Source organism: Lissotriton vulgaris, chromosome 10, assembly GCF_964263255.1.
Source record: "Lissotriton vulgaris chromosome 10, aLisVul1.2, whole genome shotgun sequence".
In the NCBI taxonomy this organism is placed as follows: Eukaryota; Metazoa; Chordata; class Amphibia; order Caudata; family Salamandridae; genus Lissotriton; species Lissotriton vulgaris.
The window spans coordinates 585,238,048-585,259,270 of NC_141698.1; the positions used below are offsets into that span (position 1 = coordinate 585,238,048).

At 47.3% G+C, this 21,223-nt stretch overlaps 1 protein-coding gene across 1 annotated transcript in view; it reads left to right on the top strand.

Annotated features, from left to right (window-relative positions):
* Positions 1-21,223, top strand: part of RRN3 (RNA polymerase I transcription factor RRN3) — a 546,972-nt gene that overhangs the window by 255,799 nt on the left and 269,950 nt on the right. Inside the window, exon 13 of the mRNA XM_086941427.1 lies at positions 21,044-21,174. Coding sequence (XP_086797553.1) covers positions 21,044-21,174 — 131 coding nt within the window. The remainder of the gene's footprint in view (positions 1-21,043; positions 21,175-21,223) is intronic.

Consider the following 21,223-nt stretch of genomic DNA (forward strand, 5'->3'; position numbering starts at 1 on the left):
CTTCTAAGGAGAGATGCATGGTTAAGAATTTTAGGGTTTATACCAGAAGTTCAAGCTTCTATTTTTAACACAGCATTTGACCAACAACGCCTCTTTGATCCTGCAGTGGACACGTCCTTCGAGAAAATGAAAAGGGACAGACGTGGCAAAATCTCTATGGGAGCTTTACAGGCCCCTTCTAGTCGTGGTTCCTTTCGGAGCACCCTCTGTTTCTGGGGGGGTTCAAGAATATCTCTTCAGACACTTCCTCTACACCATACAAGGGCAACAATCAGCCCTCTGCTTCCAAGGGTTTCTTTAGAGGAGGCTTCAGAGGCAACATTGGCAAAGGTAGAGTTGGAGGTAGAGGTAGAGATTCCAACACACGCACCTCCCCCTCAAATAACAAACAGTGATTTGCCTACACTTCCCCCGATCAATAAACACCTGTAGGGGGACGTGTCTCACAATTCCTACCTGTCTGACAATCAATAACTACAGACAAATGGGTGCTAGGAATTATCCGTTCTGGTTATTGCTTGGAGCTTAGCAACAATCCTCCAAACATTCCTCCACGTTCTCACAAAATCTCACCAGACCATTTACACCTCCTCAAATAAGAAGTTCAGTCTCTCCTTTTGAAGGAATCAATAGAGCCCGTACCACTATCATATCAGGGGTTTACTCCCTGTACTTTCCCATACCCAAAAAGGAGGGTTCTCTCAGACCTACTTTAGACCCGAGAGAATTAAATCTTTACATACAATCCGTTAATTTTCATATGGTGGCGCTTAAACAAGTGCTCCCACTTCTACAGCAGGGCGACTTTATGTCTACTCTAGACTTAAAGGATGCTTATTTCCACATTCCGATACATCACTCTCATTGCTAATTTCTCAGATTCGTGGTAACAGGGCAGCATTACCAGTTCAAAGTTCTCCCATTCGGAGTGACCACGGCTCCCAGAGTATTTACAAAATGTCTGCAGTAGTCACACATTCATGTCTTCCAGTACTTGTACGACTGGCTCATCAAAGCCAGTACGTACCTAAAGTGACTCCAGCACACTCACATAACACTGCAGTTACTGCATCGACTGGGGTTTACAGTCAATGTGTTGAAGTCGCATCTTCAACCTTCCAACACTCAAAACTATCTAGGAGCCACTTTAGATACTCAAAGAGCTCTGTCTTTCCCCAATGCAGCCAAAATTTGCAATATTCAGGCTATAATTCTCCATCCCACTCACTCAGTACCAGCTCAAGTGCATATGCAGTTGCTTGGAATGATGGCCTCTTGCATCATGATTGTTCCCTTATGCCAGGTTTCACATGCATCCCCTACAAGAATGCTTAGCAAGTCAGTGGAGCCAGTTGCAGCGTCTCTTAACCGATCTAGTGTTGGTAAACAGCCGTACTCATCGCTTTCTCCAGTGGTGGAACCCACAAAAGTTGTCAAAAGGGCAGCCCTTCATAGACGCTGTTCCACAGACAATACTAACGGCAGATGCGCCACTCACTGGTTGAGGAGCTCATCTCCAGACTCACACAATTCAAGGCTTGTGGAGTCAAAAGCAAAAAGCTCTCCACATAAAATCATCTAGAGATGCTAGCAGTGTTTCTAGCTCTCAAAGCCTTTCAGCTTCATCTTGTAGACAAAGCTGTCCTAGTCCGCACTGACAACATGGCCGCTATGTATTATATACCACAACGGGGGAGGGGGGGGGGGGGGCGGCGGGGGAGGCGGGGGACAGACACACCCAAATGTCACACCTAGCTCAGGACACTTGGAAATGGGCCATACACCACAGAATCTATCTCCCAGCAGAACACCTCCCAGGTGTAAACAATCAGGGTGCCGACCTTCTCAGCAGACAGCGGCACCATATCCATGAGTGGGAACTTCACCCTCAAGTTCTCCTCCCATACTTTCAAAGTTGGGGGTTTCCTCAAATAGATCTTTTCGCCACACACGAAAATGCTAAATGCCCAAGATTCCCCTCCAGGTATCGACACACGCTCTCCAAACGCAGCGCACTATGGATGAACTGGTCAGGGATATTTTCATATGCTTTTCCGCCTCTCCCACTCATTCCGTCAGTGGTTTGGAAACTCAAGCAAACATCCCTCACACTGATTTTTGTAGCTTCCACATAGGCCCGTCAACCTTGGTTCATGACCCTGTTGGAGCTATCAGTAGTTCCACAGCAAAAGCTGCATCTAACATCCAATCTCCTCACACAGAGCCATGGAGAAATCAGACACCCAAATCCCAAAGAACTCAACCTAGCTATCTGGCTCCTGAAGTCCTAGTTTGGTTATCTGAATCTTCCGCCAGACTGTATGAACATTATTAGACAAGCCAGAAGACCTACTACAAGAGCTTGTTATGCAGCTAAATGGAAGCATTTTGTTATCCATTGTAATAATTACAACATCAATCCTATTGATGCTTCCATAAAAAAATCATATGATATTTGTTACACTTGCAGCGGTCAGAATTAGCTTACACTTCTATCCACCTACATCTTGCTGCAATAGCTGCTCATCTACAAAATAGTCAACACTTATCTCTCTTTAGAGTACCAGTTATCAAAGCTTTTAGGGAAGGAGTAAAATAGTTAACCCACCAATACTTCCACCTGCCCCAGTGTGGAATCTTAACATAGTCCTCACATAATTAATGGGCACTCATTTTGAATAAAAATGTGAACTGCAGTTTCTCTCGTGGAAAATATCTTGCCTCATTGCAATTTTTTCACTGAGGAGAGTGGGTGAGCTACAGGCACTAACCATAGAAGAACCTTTTTTACAACTTCACAAAGACAAAGGGGTTCTCCGTACCAACCCTACTTTTCTACCTAAAGTAGTTTCTGCCTTTTCACATCAATCAATCAGTTGAATTACCTGTATTCTTTCCTCAACTAGATTCAGAGGCAGAACGAGCTCTACATACTTTAGATGTTAGAAGAGCCCTCTTATATGACATAGAAAGAACAAAGTCATTTTGTTAGACTAAACAACTCTTTGTTGCTTTTGCTCCACCTCACAATGGGCAATCCTATATCCAAATCAGGTATTGCTAGATGGATTGTTAAATGTATTCAGACTTTTTATGTAAAAGCAAAAAGAACTTTAACAATAACCCCTAGAGCGCATTCCACTCGCAAAATAGGGGCTACTATGGCTTTCTTAGGAAACCTCCCCATAGTTGACATTTTTAAGGCTGCAACATGGTCTACACCGCACACATTCACCAAACATTATTGTGTAGATATGTTAGCAAGACAAAAAGCTAATGTGGACCAGGCAGTACTTAGAACACTTTTTCAGACAAATGCAATAGTTACAGGTTAGCCACCGCTTTGAGAGAATACTGCTGTATAGTTTGTGCAAAGCATGTGATCTACAGCTCACATGCCTCAAACGGATAATGTTACTTACCCAGTAAGCATCTGTTCTCGGCATGTGGAGCTGTAGATACACATGCGCCGACCCTCCTCCCCGGATACATGTTGCAGTTCTTCCTCATCTTATACGCATACCCATGGACATCCCTATTCCACACTTACTAACTCCATTTTCACCCTCTGTGGGAAAATAATATAACAATGGATTTGATGCCCATACGCACTATCACTGAAAGGAGGAGTCCCCTACCTCGTGACTGGAAAAACGTTTTCGAGGAAAAACAACTTGCAAACATCCGGACCCGACACCAGATGGCAGGAGTATGCAAAGCATGTGAACCTACAGTTCTACATGCCAAGAACAGATGCTTACTGGGCACCTAGGTAAGTAACATTATCCATATTGTCTGTTGTACCTTTAATCTTTCCTGGCTTTTTGCATGTATGGTCTTGCTGTTGTTGCACTTGTCAAGAAAAACACAATTTCAGGTCCCAGAATGCCAGGTAATATTGGCTAACAACCAGAGTGACTGAAGATGTAATCTATGACATGGGTCACATGGTACCAGTATTCACGTTGACATGATCTGTAATTGTGATTAACAGTAGATGTGGGAAAGCTTACAAATAACGGAGAGCCGAACCAGTGCTGAGCCAAGGTCCTGGCTCATATCCTAGAACACAGGCCAAACCCTGAAAATATTTGCTAGGTAAATCATTTTTCATTTCATTTCAAATTACTTTATTCGGTTTCCATACTTATTTAGGAACCATAAAAGTACATAAAAACAACATTTCATATTGTAAAACTTAAGAATAAAACATAATTAAAAAGAGTGCGGAATTAGATATATATACAAACATTATTTACAAACGAGACATTCAGGGCAGTATATCTGAATTAAAATCAATAAAGCGCTAATGCCATCTGGGTTAAGGAGAATTCTGTAGTAGAGGATCTCTGTGTATAGTCATAATCTAGTGAATAGTCCCACCCATGTGCGTGGACCCCGGAGCAATCGAAAATAATCTCTTAAAGTGTCAAAAAAAATGCAGAACTGCACAGACACTTAAGAGAGAATTAAAGACAGATAATACAGCCTATAAAACCAGGCTACACTGTCCAGTACTTCAACTAGAAATTCCACCAAAAATCCACAAACCGCAAAGCCTGTCCAGATTTCCCTTGCCTCAGCAGCAAAAACCCCTCTGGAATGATAGAGAGGAAGACCTGGACAGACAAGCCCCATAGGCTGCCATTATGTGGCTCAGAACAGGATACTGTACCTTTAAGAGAACTTTCCAGAACTTCACAGTATCCCAGAATGCACTGAAGGTCCCTATTACTTTCAGTTCTTTTTTCCAGCTCCTGCAAGCAGGACCCTGGAGCATTGAGCTCTCCCTTTTCAAGGGTTTATTGGTGATTTTTCACTTTTGTTTCAAGTTGAGTGCTTTCTAAAGTACTTTAGTGCTTTTTTCCTTGGTTTTTGCACCCTTTTGATGTCCAATATGCCTGCATTATTTGACAAATGTCCGGAGTCCTCCAGGAAGAAGGCCAAATCAGATCCCCATGAGGTGTGTATCCTCTGCCTTCCCTCTTCCCATGTCCCAGAGGAGTGTGTGATTTGTCAGGGCTTCTCTGGCAGGACCCTGAAGGACAGAAAGAAGATCAGGCTTCAGGGCCTTGAGGAAAGAAGGCTGAAGGCGCAAGGTGGGTCTGAAGGGGCTTCCTCTGCCCGTGCTGAGGCCTCTGGGGGGGCTCCCCAGGGGCAGGAAGACCAGCAAGCCTCCCCATTCTCCGTCTGGGTCGATTGCACCGACTACGGCGTCGAGAGGGATGACTACAGTCTGTTCCCCGTCGTCTGGGGCGAAGCGACGTCGACGCTAGACGTCGAAGGAATTGAACAGACCGCCGTCGAAGTCTCCTGTGACGATTTTGTCGTCTTCCTCGTCGAAGTCATCGTCGAGTGATCGACGTCGAAAGGCCCGGCGTCGGCGCTCGCCGTCGAGGCGACACCGCCGTTCGCCGTCGGCGAAAAGGAGAAAATCGTCGAGGAGTAGATCACCGTCGAGGAGTAGATCACCGTCGAGGCCAAGAAGTTCGCCATCGAGGCGCAGAAGGTCGCCGTCGAGGCGCAGGAGGTCGCCGTCGAGGCGCAAGAGGATGCCGTCGAGGTGCAAGAGGTCGTCGTCGAGGCGGACGAGGTCGCCGTCGAGGCGAAGGCACTCGCCGTCGAGGGAGAGACGTTCGACGCCGAGGAAAAGACGCTCGACGTCGAGGGTCCGACGCTCGCCGTCCGGTCGCCGTTCTTCGACGCCGAAGAGACGTGGAAGAAGGTCTGACGCCATGGGAGGTTCGCCAACTCCGCGGTGTATACCCCGTCACAGAGGCCGGTTACACCCCTGCCTCCATTGCCTAGGGATCTCCCTCCGAGGGCCCCTACTCCTCCTCCTTTACCACCACTTCTGCAACCTGTACCTCGACCTCAGTTGCCAGAAAAGCCACCTCCGGTCCCTCCGAGGTCGGTCTCACTGCCCAGACTTCCGACCCCTCCCAAGGGGACTCCTAAGCCGAAGACCCCGGCCAAACCAAAGTCGCCCGCTCTGGTGGAACCGGCGGATCGACCGAGGCGAAGGAAGTCGCGATCACGCTCCGGATGGAGAGGAAGATCGAGGAGTCCATGTAGATCCTCCACCAGATCAAGACGTCGCCATAGGCGGGGATATAGGTCCCGCACGGACTCCTCCAGGACCCGGTCCTATTCACCGACCATGTCCGACTCCCCAGGGACTAGGGTGTCTCCGGTGGACGACGACAGCACATTCCAGGAGGTTCTCCTGAGGGGGGCTGCAAAATTGGGAATCACAGTGACGGCTCCAACACCCACGACGTCCATGATATTCGAAACGCTTCACAAGAAGCATTTGTCTCGCCCTCTACTGCCACTAGTGCCTGGTTTGGTAGAGCCTGCGGAGGAGCTGTTCCTCACGCCAGCGGTGGTGAAGGCCACTCCCTCCCGACTTCTGAAGAAGTACAGGGCCCCGGATTCGGACCCGGCCTTTCTGCGGATAGATCCGGTGCCTGACTCTGTTATAGTGACGGCGGCCAGGAAGTTACATTCTACCTCCCCGTCCTCCACCGTGCCGCCCGATAAGGAAAGCCGATGGATCGACTAGGCTGGAAGGAATGCTTGTGAGACTGCATCCACGGCCATGAAGGCGTCCAGCGATACGGCGTTGCTAGGGCGGTATGACCGTGCCCTGTGGGACTCCCTGCAACAGTTCATGGAACTTCTGCCACGAGACAAGAGGGAGGACTTCCAAGAGATCCTCAAAGAGGGGATGCTGGTGTCAAACCAGGTCATCAGCGCGGCTGCGGATGTCTCTCTTTTGGCTGCCCATGGGTACTGTCATGGGATCAACCAGCGGCGCCATGCTTGGCTCAGGCTCACATCACTCAAGCCGGAGGCCCAGCAGCGGGTGGCCAATCTGCCCTTTTCCGTGTAAACCTTGTTCGGAAAGCATGCAGATGATGAGATGGCCCGCATTAAGGCGGAGGCAGAGACCTGACGGCTGTGGGCTTGGAGAAGCCCAAAGAAAAAAAGGCCTACTGCCCGTTCCAGAGACGGTTTGGTGCACAGGGAAGAGGACGAGGTCAGTCTTTGGGACAGCAGCAGCAACAACAGCAGCAGTTCCGGAGACCCTTCCAGAAGTTTCAACAACGAGGGGAACAGGAAGGACGATATTTAATGGGGTCCAGTGTACATGTCCTCAACTAAAGCAAACAGTAGAGTACAAAGTTCCCCAGGGAAGGAGTGACAACAAGGAGGGAGGATTAGGTATCAAAAGTAAGGTGACTGGAAGGGGTCCCTTGTCGGATCTTAGAGAGCCTCACACACCCAGAGTATTAGGTGTGAAACACACCCTAACTGGAGGGTGTCCAGTGTCATCGACTCACTGCCCCTCGACAGACCGGCGCTGCAATGTCTGTCGGAGCACCCGGAGGCACTCTTTTGGCGGGGTTCTTTTGTTCCTAGCCGACGGTGGGTGTGTGTGAGGATGAAAGAAGTGTAGTCTGTGCAAGTGTGGGTGAAAGTTAAAAAGGGTAGTCAGTCCACACTGACTTTTATTAACGTGGCTGATTCCCTGGTTAAAAGGGGGTGAGAGGGGAGCTAGAGACCGTATAAATATACAGCAGGCTAACTCAACCCCCTGATGTGGTCAACATGTTTCTCGCCAACCGGCGATTCCAGAAGTGCCAGAAGGGTAGAGGGGGACAGCAGTCCTCTACAGCGAACAAGGGCCCGGCCGGGTCTCGACCCTGAGCGGTTACTTCCCCTACATCCGTTACCCGCTCCGGTGGGGGGAAGCGTTCAATTTTTTCTGGCAGAGTGGAGACAAATTACTCAGGACAAGTGGGTGCTGAATATTGTTTGCAATGGATACAGTCTTCGGTTCACCAGCCCGCCTCTACCAATTCCTCCATTCAGCTCGCGGTTTCAACTGCTCGAGCTCCAGGCAGAGGACGATATCCTGTTAAGGAAAAGGGCGATAGAAGACGTACCTCTGTCTCAAAGAGGAAGAGGTCTGTACTCCCGGTTCTTCCTGGTTCGCAAGAAGGACAAGAACGAGTTCAGGCCCATTCTGGACTTGCGACAGGCAAACAAGTGGATTCGCATAGAAAAGTTTTGCATGCTGTCATTGCATCAGATTTACCCTCAGTTGCAACAGGGAGACTGGCTATGTGCAATAGACCTACAGGATGCGTACTTCCATGTGCCCATTGCACACAAACACAGGAAGTTCCTGCGGTTTCAAGTCAGCACCAATCATTATCAATACACAGTACTGCCATTCGGGCTGAAGTCTGCGCCCAGTACATTCTCTAAGTGCATGGCAGTGGTAGCAGCACACCCAAGGAAGAACAAGGTGTTTGTCTACCCATACCTGGACGATTGGTTGATCAAGGCCTCCTCCTTCTCTGAAGCTCAGGCACACTTCCAGAAGACGTGCGTTCTCTTGAACAAGCTGGGGTTGCACATCAACATGTCCAAGTCTGTCCCGACTCCGGTCCAGTGCATTCAGTACTTGGGAGCCACCATCAATACGCTGTCAGCAAGCGTGTCTCCTTCGGAGGAGCGACGGTTATCACTCCTTCGGAAGGCTCAGGCTCTTATGACCACTCCATCTACAACAGTGAGGACGGTGTCTTCTCTACTGGGATCAATGGCCTCTTGTATCTTCCTAACGCCACACGCACGGCTGCACATGAGACCGTTGCAGGAGTGCTTGGAGGATCAGTGGGATCAGAAGAGAGGGTCTTGGGACGACAAGATACGACTGTCTCTGCATGCTCTTCAGTCTCTGAAGTGGTGGTTTTCAGCGAAGAATCTCCTCAGAGGGTTTCCCTTCCGCAAAGACGTTCCCACTCAGACTTTCGCGACGGATGCTTCTCTCCACGGTTGGGGGGCGCACTCCGGAGACTTAAAAATTCAAGGAACGTGGTCCCCGATGGAGTCCACGTATCACATCAATTTCCTGGAACTCAGAGCTGTTCACTTGGCACTGAAGGCCTTTCATCTGTCCTTTCAGACCAACTCTCTGCTTGCACAGACGGCCAATACAACCACAATGTATTACCTCAACAATCAGGGGGGCTCGAGATCACGCACTCTGTCGCAGGAGGCGCAGGCGATCAGGAATTGGCTTCTGGCCAGAGGACTGACGATAACGGCTACCCATCTGCCAGGTGTGCAGAATGTTCAGGCGGACGCACTGAGCAGACTGATTCAGGAAAACCACGAATGGGTCATAAACGGCGAAGTACTAGGAGAAGTCTTCGCAAGGTGGGGGACTCCAGACGTCGATCTGTTTGCCACCGCCGAAAACAGCAAATGCCGAGACTTCGCCTCCAGGTACTACCAGCAGGGGACGCTGGGGAATGCGCTATGGATCAACTGGTTGAACAGCTTTCTGTATGCTTTTCCATCCATTCCCCTGATTCCGGCGGTGCTCATCAAGCTGTCCCAGTCCAGGGCGCGGATGATCCTGATTGCCCCGGAATGGCCCAGGCAGTGGTGGTTCACGGACCTGCTTCACCGATCTCTCCTTCCGCACATACGGCTGCCGTGCAGGCCGGACCTTCTCACGAAGTTCGGGGGAAGATGTTGCACCCCAACCTCTCGTCTTTGAGTTTGGCGGCATGGCTCCTGAGATAGTGCAATATGGCCATCTGAATCTACCCGAAGATTGCATGGACATACTGAAGGAGGCAAAGTGACCTTCCACTCGGACTTCCTATGCTTACAAGTGGAAGCGGTTCTGTATCTGGTGCAAGTCCAAGAACTATGACCCAACGACGTGCAAGGAAGACATCATCCTTCCTTACCGTCTACATTTGGCGCAGTCTGGCCTTAATGTTCATTCCATTAAGGTTCATCTCGCTGCATTGACTGCCTACAGGAAATGCCCTTCACAGACTTCCTTCTTCCAGATCCCTGTAATCAAATATTTTTTGGAAGGCTTGAAGAAAGTATTCCCTCCTGTCCGGCTTCCATCGCCTACATGGGAATTGAATGTGGTGCTGTCCAGATTGCTTGACGAAGGAGCCTTTTGAACCTATTCATAAGGCTTCGTTGCAGCACCTGTCTTGGAAGGCGGCATTCCTCGTGACCAATACATCGGCCCGCAGGGTGAGTGAAATTCAGGCGTTGTGTTGCCAAGAACCTTATACTGTATTTCATGCTGCTAAGGTTGTTATGCGTACTCGCCCTAAATTTCTTCCCAAAGTAATTTCTGATTTTCATGTCATCCAGACCATAACTTTTCCTACAATTTTCAGAATCCTTCATCTCCAGCGGAAAGGTCTTTACATTCCCTGGATGTTAGGAGGGTGTTGAAATTTTTTCTGGATAAGACCAAATATATTCGTAGGTCAGACAAATTATGGATCAGTCGGGACCGGTCTTGCTTACCTCTAAGCAGTCCATCTCTAGGTGGATTGTGTCCTGCATACAGCTGTGTTACCAAAAGGCTAATAAGACCTTAGGGGGGTAAACCTAAGGCTCATTCCACCAGGGGCAAAGCTGCCACGACAGCTTTGCTCCGTAATGTTCCTATTGCAGAAATCTGCAAGGCGGCCACTTGGAAGTCGGTTCATACCTTTGCTAAGCATTACTGTCTGGACACTGATGCCAGGGCAGACGCTCAGGTTGGGCAGGCTTCGCTGCGAAATTTGTTCGCACAATAGTGGTGTTGATTTTCTCCACCGCCGCTTTGATGTGGGGATGGGCTTGCCATTCTATTCACTAGATTATGACTATACACAGAGATCCCCTACTACAGAAGGAGTAGTTTCTGTCCTGTAACTCCAGTTCTGTAGTAGGGGTATCTCTGTTCTAGACATAAGCGCCCGCCCTCCTCCCCGGTGTAGAGAGAGATATTCATGTAAGGGATGCTACAGGTCTGGCGTGTTACGCCTTCAAAAAGAACTGAAAGTAAAAGGGACCTGCAGTGCATTCTGGGATACTGTGAAGTTCTGGAAAGTTCTCTTAAAGGCACAGTATCCTGTTCTGAGTCACATAATGGCAGCCTATGGGGCTTGTCTGTCCAGGTCTTCCTCTCTATCATTCCAGAGGGGTTTTTGCTGCTGAGGCAAGGGAAATCTGGACAGGCTTTGCTGTTTGTGGATTTTTGGTGGAATATCTAGTTGAAGTACTGGTAAGTGTAGCCTGGTTTTATAGGCTGCATTACCTGGGCGGGACTATTAACTAGATTATTACTAGAACAGAGATACCCCTACTACAGAACTGTAGTTACAGGACAGAAACTACTCCTTACTGCAATGTTTTATACAGGCCTTCAGAAAACAAGGTATATCATACAGCAAACATCACATAAAAGATAAGTTTCTTTAAAACTCAAAGTGTATTTCTTTAGCATGTGGGAGCTTTGATGTTATTTGGACACATTATAGCACTGCACTTGGTAGTACTTATTAAAAGTGGCAGTTTTGTACAACTGGTAGTGTGAGCTCACATGTTTGAAATTGCGCGTTAATGAAGAAAAAAGTGTTTTTGTGAATTATATTTGCCTAAAATTACATATTTTAAGCGTTGAAGCCACAATCTATCCAGGGTTTCTGGTTTCACTTTGTAGAAATCAGCCAGTAAATGGTTACCTATTTATCTTTCCTTATGCTACGTTCTTTGCTTTTATCTCACAGGGCATTTGTCTGCAGTTTTTAAAATATAGTGCAAATTCCATCCAAAGATATTGGAGCACTTAATATGAGCGCCAGTTACATTACACAAGGTGACATGCATTAATTATAAGCATAAAGAGATAGTGATTTGCCCTGAATAATAAGATCTTAAACTGATGCAGAGACTCAAAAGTGGCTCCCCAGTTCGACAATCGGCATCTCTGAACTATAATGCCACATCTTAGGCAGTGGGAGGAAGGCAGGTAGAAGCCATATGAAAGCTCAACTCATTATGTGCTTGTGATTCTAACAGGACCTAGAGCTAAGCCTGGTGCAGGCTTCAGTCTGACTTGAGCTTTCAGTAGCTTGCCCATCTCTAATTAACAATATGGATCATAGCTTTATGATGCCTTGACAACATTTTAGGTTGTTATGATACCCTCTCGGGTGATAAGCCACGCTATACAAGTACAACTTGATTGATTGTTTTTAAGCCAGTGCATACTTTGTCTATTTATAGCTCCGGAGGTGCATAAATTCCAACAACGTATGTTGCTTGATTAAAAACTTGATATACTATTCAAAGGTGGTATAAAATAAAATTAACTTAGAGCACATCTTTAGTCATGCACCCCTCTAATTATTATTACCCAACATGTGATTTTGATTCGAAAGTGCTCTAGTTTTCAGTTTTCAGTTCACAACAAACAAAAGTGCCCCTTGTGCATCAAATAAATCTATTAATTAATTTTGCATTTCATGTTATACAATTCACAGAGGAGAGGGATATAATGATTCTTCAGTACTTTAATGCAGAACAAATTTGTAATGTACAAGTACCCTATTCATGTCCCCTTTACAGTGGGATAATTGAACCCCATCACCACTTCCTTCTTAATAACGGAAACTCATATGGACAAGATAGATAGATAGATAGATAGATAGATAGATAGATAGATAGATAGATGAATCAAGTCCAAGATTTAAAGGATAGACTATCCTGGAAGACCAGCCCTGATGATTTATAAAAAAGAGCTTGAATCTCCTCCTTCATCCAGATTCAGTCACGCCCTCCAGATCTTATATTGTGTCAGCGTTTCGGACTCCGTATTAGTGATTCATTGAGACCATCCTCAGGACTTGATGGAGGTCCATCAATCAATTCAGTGGTAATCCGAAGATTAGAGAACAGCTAAAATCACATAGCATTCCCACCTGTTGTTAATTTTCATCACAAGAGTGTTCATATAAACCACTTTTCTCGAGTTGAATTCTTATTCACGAACTGCCAGCCACAGCGTGTTCTCCGGTCCTCAATCAGAGTCAGAAAACTTTCAGTTATTCAGTGTTTAAATTGCACTTGAAACAATGATTGTCGTATGAGGTTGCAAAACATTTAAATATAACTCTAAGGCTACTGGCAATGATATATGTGTATATTTATAAATGGTGTACTAGTGGACTTTGAGGAGGGTGGTGTAGAGAGTGTTGAGTTCTGGAGGGAGAGGTTGACTGGGAAGCTAAACTGCGAGTTGTTGAGAACCTGTAGATAAGATAATTCTGTTTGAGAACCTTCATAAGGAAAAAAGAGAAGTATGCATATGCTGGTATTTACTTTTGCACATGACACTATCTGATCGATGTTTGAGGCAGAAGCTCTTCCCAGCCTTATGTAGTTATATGAAGGATAGCCAAGTAGGATGGGGTTTTATGAAAAGATATGCAGCACAAGAAGTTAGCTTGGTCGTTTTAAGAGTGCGTTACTTAACAAATTAAAAATGGCTACTAAATCTGATCGAACAACGGTGTCTGTTCTTGAAGCCTATAGATAATATATTTGTGTGACAGCCATTTTATCTGTGTAGATGTCTTTGCCAACCTCCGGTGTCTGAGGATGTATGTTTTTGGGATCATGAATGGGATGGTTAGCCATCTTCGCCAGTGGAGGGTAGTGTTGTCTATATCAGAAGTGTCGGAGAGGATGGCTAATTTAGCCGAGGGTAAGAAATGTAAGTCACTTGTGATATTCAGCATGTGCCATACAACCTGCCAGTAGTTTGATAAGTGGGAACATGACTAGAGCACATGCTGTCCTGAAGGGATATGGGCAAGAGGGAGATACCGTACATGATTGGTGGCCATGCCTGTAGGAAGCTGGCTTTTATATAGTGTACCAAAATGAGGTACACTATATAGAAAGTCCAGACGACCCTTATTCGCTTACATGGCTTTAATTAATAATCCCAAGTTCTCTCTATGTGTTAGTGTGGGCGAGCTGTTTAGGCTTATCAGAGGGTAGTGCTAAGCATTTGTTAACCACACAGTCAATAAATAAGACACACACTGAAGAAGAAACTCAAGACCAAGTTAGAAAAATAGCATACTTTTTTAATATCATTTTAGACACCTAGATTATCAGAATCAGGTAAGTACTTTAGATATTATTAAAATATTTGATCACATTTTACAGTAAAAAATGGCAGCTCGAACGCGGTAATGCTATCCTGTGGGAGAAACATTCACTCAATAGACACACTTACAGACGGCCTACAGGACTTCTGTTCTCGACTTAAGGTAAGAAGGGGCAAAGGTTCAAGAAAGCAACATGAGTTCAGGTTTACTTGCCCTAGGGTGTCCAGGTGCTTAGGTGCTTTACATGGCAGTAGCCTTGAATGCTGTTAGAACTGGGGGTCTCTAGTTGGCAATGGTATACACCTTTGACCAAATAGGGACCCTTGCTTCTAAGTCAGGGAAAAGGGATTACACTACTGGATAACCCCTGCTCAGCCCCTTTGTAGCTTGGCACGAGCAGACATGCTTATCTCAGAGGCAGTGTGTTAAGCATTTGTGAACACACACAGTAATACAGTGAAAACACTACAGATGGAAACAACACAGGTTTTATAAAAATAAGTATTCTTTATACAGACTTAATACAAGACCACAAATGACAAAAATCCACAATACTGTTCTTAAAATAGACTTAAAGATGGTAGAAGTCGCTTAGTTCAAGTTGATGATAAATGCGACACAGTTCTCACAAAAGTACCTGGATGCGTAACGCAAAACAAACAAAAGGCTTGCAGAGTTGGAGATGCGTCGGTTCCTTGCTTTGGGGGAGACGATGCGCTGGGCCTCAATGCTTGCTCAGAGTAGGGGATGCGTCTTGTCCTTACCCGAGAGGAGGTGATGTGTAGATTCTCGTACTGCGGCCCGGTTATGATGCGGCAAGATGGCGCCTCGATGCGACGCGACAATCCGGTGTGATACAAGAAGATTGCACCCTTGATGCGACGACGCGAAGACGATGCGTGCACGCCTGGAGGCCATGTGGCGAACTCTGTAACTTTGGAGCCACGACCGGCCCGTGACACACTTCTCCGGTGATGCGACGGCGACCTCTGCGGCGGCGACACGCTTCTCTGGAGATGGGTCTGGTAACAGCTTTGGCGAAGGTACGCTTTTCAGGCGATGCGACAGCAACAGCTGCGACTGCGACTGCGACGCGCTTCTTCTCGATGTGTCGCGCTTCCAGCTCCCAGCATCACGCAGGCTTCTGCAGACAGAATTCCCAGCAAGGACAGTCAGAGGGGAGCTGGTGGTGAAGTCTTTTGTCCCTGAGACTTCAGCAGGAGGCAAGCACACGTTCAAGCCCTTGGAGTAATATTCTGCAGGATGATGAAAGTTCTTTAAAAGTTCCTTCTCCTCTCCTTGGCCCTGAAGACACCACTGTAGGCCAACACAGCACACTGGCAGGGGGGCAGTACTACTCCAACAGCTTCCTTGGTTCTTCTCCTTGGCAGAGGTTTGTCCTGTTGTTTCAGAAGTGATCTAAAGTCTTGTGGTCTAGGTCTCAATATTTATACTAGCAAATCCTTTGTCCTCTGAAGGCAGAGGGTCATGTACCCAGTCCAAACCTGTTCTGTGCAGTCCTGGAGCACTTTGTTTACATGGCTCCTGCTTTCCTTTGGCAGGATGGGCCAGGGTCATCAGACACACCACAGGAGGTGGAGCCAGCATTGTGGAAGGCAGGCACAGCCCTATTCGGACCCGGTGCTACTCCTCCCACCCATCTGCATGCAAATCGGTCTATTCAGCCTTGTGCTGACTCACCCTGTCTCCTGGAATCCCCCAGCCCCTGTCACTCACAAAACCAGGCACACAATACACAAGATAGCAGAGGCAGGCTGGATGGTTAGACAAAGAAAGACCTACTTTCTAAAAGTGGTATTTTCAAATACAGAATGTTAAAACCAACTTCACTAAAAGATGTAATTTATCATTCTGAGTTCAGGCATACTAAATTTGAATTTCTACCATGCTCCCTGGGTCAGTTAGGATTATAAGATGTAATAATCAAACTGCCCATTCTGGCCTATGGGTAACAGGAAACCTTGTAATAGTGAAAAACAAACATGACTGTAATTCACTATTAGGACATGCCACACACAATAGGGCATGTCCTACCTTATACTTACAGTGCACCCTGCCCTTGAGCCTACCTTAGGGGTGTCTGATAGGAAGAAAAGGGACTGGCAGGTGGGTGCACTCGCCAAGATAACATGGCAGTAAGAGACTGCACACAGGCTCAGCAATGGCAGGCCAGAGATACACTTTACAAGCTGCTTCTGTGGGTGGCACAACCAGCGCTGCAAGCCCACCAGCAGCATTTGATTTACAAGCTCTGGGCACACATGGTGTACTGTACTGGGATCTGACAAGTAAATCAAATAACCCAACCATGGAGTCACTAATCAGTACATCAATTTAACATAGGGAGCACTTGCACTGTGGCACTGAATAGCAGTGGCACAGTGCCAAAAGCATCTAACCAGCAAAACAGATCAAAAACAGAGGAGGCACAAATCAGTACATCAATTTAACATAGGGAGCACTTGCACTGTGGCACTGAATAGCAGTGGCACAGTGCCAAAAGCATCTAACCAGCAAAACAGATCAAAAACAGAGGAGGCAAACAGTAAAAAATGGAAGGGAGACCCACGCCAATATTACCAGGTCTAACATGTGTCCCCTCCAGCTGAAATGTGGGGAGAACTGCCCTTCCCCTTGGGAGTTCTCTTCACTAAGGCGAAAAAATCTGGACAGACCATCAGCATAGGCGTATTCTGTTCCAGGGCAGTGTTCCACCGTAAAGTCCATCCCCTGTAGGGAAATGGACCACCTCAACAACTTTGGGTTCTCACCCCTCATCTGCATCAACTATCTGAGGGGCCTGTGGTCTGTCTGAACCCGGAAGTGAGTCCCAAACAGGTATGGTCTCAACTTTTTCAGTGCCCAGACCACAGCAAATGCCTCACGCTCAATTGCACTCCACCTCTGTTCCCATGGAAGTAACCTCCTACTGAGAAAGGCTACAGGTTGGTCTAGGCCCTAAGCATCTAACCAGCAAAATAGATCAAAAACAGAGGAGGCAATCAGTAAAAAATGGAAGGGAGACTCACGCCAATGACACCTGGTCTAGCAAACGCTACCTGTTAAAGTCAGTGGAAACAGTGCCTGTAAGAAATAGAATGCAAAGGGGGACTTTGGCAGAACCCAAGGGTGGGCTCTGCTTTTGAGGATCTCAGGACCACAGAGACACCGTCGGTTTACGTGAGCCTGAGCTGGGGCGCTCGGGTGTAGAGGTGTTTTGTCCAGTGGGTTGGCTAGTTAGAGGCTCTCCTGGTTATCGGTGTTCCTGAGCTGGCCTCCCTTGGGGTCCCTTGACGTGCAGTTAAGTTTTGGTAGCGGTGAAGTTACGACTGAACACAAACCAGCCTTGGTGCTTGCAACTGACTTTGGTACCTTTGGTATTGGCGCAGGGCGGCTCCTGCAGATCCAGGTGTCTCCACACCTTACATGGGGACAGATCTGACGTCCTGGAGCACAAAGACCTCTTGCTGGGGTGCTGCTCCCTTGGTGGGCCCAGGAGTCGACAGAACTGTGTACCAGGCAGCCGCAGTCAGTGCCTGCTGGTGCATGGAAGTGGCTCCTCCACTCCAAGGTAGATGTTTCTGGTTAGAGGAAGTGCTGGACAGACCTTTGAAGGTTTGGGGAGGCTGTTCTACTTCTGAATGAGTCTGTGTCGGTGATTGTCAGGAAAGCAGCAGACATGCAGGGTTTTGCACCAAAGTTGATGCTAGTTCACAGTTCTCCCATCTTCAGCTCTTCTTTGTCCTTCTTCTATTTTCAGGCAGTCAAATCTGTGTTCCTGGTGTCGGGGGGAGGGTGTTTCTAAATAGGGGGAGTGAAGAGTAGCAGCCAATGGGCTACTTACCCCTGTGGTCACTACACCCCCTATATGATCACTTCCTGTGGGTAGTGGAAATAACTGTGTCCCAGAGTTCTTAATTGCACACATCAGGTAGCCCACCATAGGGGTATGACTAGCCTGGAGGTGCAATACGCCTACTATCATTGTTAATCTCCCACCTTTTCTGCTGCCAAATGCGCCTCAGGGCAGAAGGTGGCATCTCCCAGGTCTAGCGGTACAAAAGGGGTGGTGATGGACGGAGCATCTGAATCAATCAAATACTCACACCCAGTCAAAAGATCTGGGTTTAATCCATCACCGTTCTTTAGCCCACTCTGCCACCCCAGTTTAGACATGGCTATATGCAAATCAGTCTTACCCTGTGCCTCATGGGAACAGTCCAGCCCGAACTGCCAAGCCATGTCTTCCCTGGACCGGAAACAAGCTTCCGAGGACCGGTTTCTGGCATTCCAGCCGTCTTCAGCCCGGCTTGCTTGAATCCAGTGGCAAAGTGAGCAAGGGACTCGCATCTGAGCATACCCTGCCACACTTACGGCGGCCAAAAGCGGTACAAAAGGGGGTGGTGATGGACGGGGCATCTGAATCAATCAAACACTCACACCCAGTCAAAAGATCTGGGTTTAATCCATCACCGTTCTTTAGCCCACTCTGCCACCCCAGTTTAGACATGGCTATATGCAAATCAGTCTGACCCTGTGCCTCATGGGAACAGTCCAGCTCGAACTGCCAAGCCATGTCTTCCCTGGACCGGAAACAAGCTTCCGAGGACCGGTTTCTGGCATTCCAGCCGTCTTCAGCCCGGCTTGCTTGAATCCAGTGGCAAAGTGAGCAAGGGACTCACGTCTCCCAGGTCTAGGCAAAGCCGGAATCGCACACTAAAGGCGACAGTTGCTTTGAAGCCCCTATCCATGATATGTTAGATCACTAGTCCTCCTGCCAGAGGAGATGTGAACACCTTCCTTAGGAGGAAGCATTATTTCTGGCCTCAGCAGGGGCTTTCTCTTGCAGGGCGTCAGAAACATGTCTGTCGTGGCAGGCTGGACGAGACCAGTCAGCCAGCACACTAGATACTAGTAGGTTTTTCAGGGGGGACCTCTAAGGTGCCCTCTGGGTGCATGTCATAATAAATCTAGTCCTGGCAATAGTACACATTTTTTAAGACAATATGTTGGATACCAAACACCATAAATTTCAATCATAATGTAGCTGGGAAACTCGTAATGACCAGTCCCCAGTACATATACAAAAGATGGGTTCCCTGTTCATTTGTACCATTTCGTGACTGAACTAGACAGCACAGGGACATAATTGCTCATGCAGATATGCTCTCCCATGTAATATAATGCACCCTGCCGTAGGGCTACTATGCCTGCTGCAGGGGCGACTTACATATATTACATGACTGTAGGAAACTAGCTTTTTATGTAGTGCACCAAAATGAGGGACACTTTGTAGAAAGTCCAGACAACTGTAGGGAGCTGGCTTTTTATATCATATACCAACAATAGGTATATTGTCCACTAGTAAGAGAACACCTTAATCATTTGCACAAGGGCTTGCTCTATCAATCCCAAGGGGCTCTTCTAGGGTGTTCTGTGGTCAAGCAGCATTAGGCTTATCAGAGAGGAGTGTTAGACATCTGCAAAATGCACCGACAGGCAATAAATGATGCATACAATTCAAGAAGGAGAGCCACACAAATTTATAAAAATTACACGTATCTTTATATATGTATTTAGGTACCAGAATCAATGCAATCAGGTATGTTTCAAATAGAAATTCTTCCATTTTTCAAAAATGGACAGTGCATTTTTCAGAAGCTGCAATGTTATCCTATGGGAGGAAAAACAAATACTGCATGCAGGTAGAGTACAGGGACTTACAAAACCAATCTCTTGGACTTAAGTTAAGTATGGGGCAAGTTCCAAGGCAGCACCTGCAGGTCCCCTCCAGCAGCAGTAGGGCAGTCGGGTGCAGTGGTGCAATACAGGTTCTGGTGCTCATTGTTAGTGTATGGGGATCCGTCTGCGTGAAAAGAGGTTGAAGGTTTGGACTGGGAGGCCAGTCAGGTTAAACCAACAGGGGGGTGGGCTCAGGTCTCCAGATGCTTGAGGACGAAGGTCGTGGGGCCACCGTTGGTTCTCTTCTCCATTGGCGACTGGTACAGAGGTGTCCTTAGGCGTCTGGTTTTTGTCAGCTGTATTGTGGGCCTGAAAACAGAGGCTGCAGGTGACGTTGAGAAGTCCACCTCAGGGAGATCCAAGGTGGGTTTAGAATCTGGACGGTATAGGGACCATATTGGCACCGTTGGCCTGCTTCAGCTTTGGCTAGGTGGCTCTGGTGCCGTGGTGCATTCCAGCTTTGGATGTTCACAGCGTTGGAGCCTCACAGCTCAGTCTTTGGTACATGCAGGATGCAGAGGAGCAGCTCCACTATTCCACAGGAGTTCCTGGTTCGTGGGCGAAGAGCTGGCAGTTCTCCCACGCTTTGGTGAAACAGCAGCTGCAGGACAAGTCTTCTTTTGGCACAATTAGAAAAGTCAGCAGGCAGGCCAGCAGGGTTGTCGCCAAGTCATTTGCTAAGGATTATGTTCTTGCGACTCTTCACGTCTGTCTTCTGCTAGGTCGATAGGATCGCATTAGAGGAGTGAAGGGTAGTAGCCAATGTACTACCTAGCCCTGGGGTCACGACTCACCCCAAATGATCAATTCCTGTGGGTAGTGGGTACAGCCCTGTCTCAGGTTTCCTAAGTTTGCCATCACCAAGATGGCAGACTGAAATGTTGTCTTCATTTCAGGTAGCCCACCTTAGTAATGGAACTAGCCTGAAGTTAAACACTCCTCCCTGACTACTAATTTTGCTTCCTTGGCAAGGGGCCAAATGGGTCCTAGTCAAGTTGGGGGGGTGGGGGGGCGGGCAGGTGTAGGTGGGTCACCAACAAACTTATACTCAGTGGTCAATATTGTTGTCTGATTTTGCAGTTTAATCTGACATAAGCGAACTAGGACACTGCTTCCAACATCAGTGTGTTCACTCTTCCTATAGCGTATAAACAGAGGTCATTTTCAAAGCCCTGCAACTGTGATTGAGTTGTGAATGAAGTGCACTTTCTGTAACAGAATAATAATTCCTATGCTGCTAAATTTGTAACTCTAACATGTTCCATTTCTTATTGCAGGGATTTGCTGAGTCCTTTCTCGAGCATCTTTGGAAAAAACTTCAAAATCCGAATAATCCTGCAGTCATTCGGCAGACGGCTGCTAGTTACATTGGCAGTTTCCTTGCAAGAGCTAAATGTATTCCTGTGGTGTAAGTTTTATAATTTATTTTACACTTCTCTGTGCCCAAAATAAATACT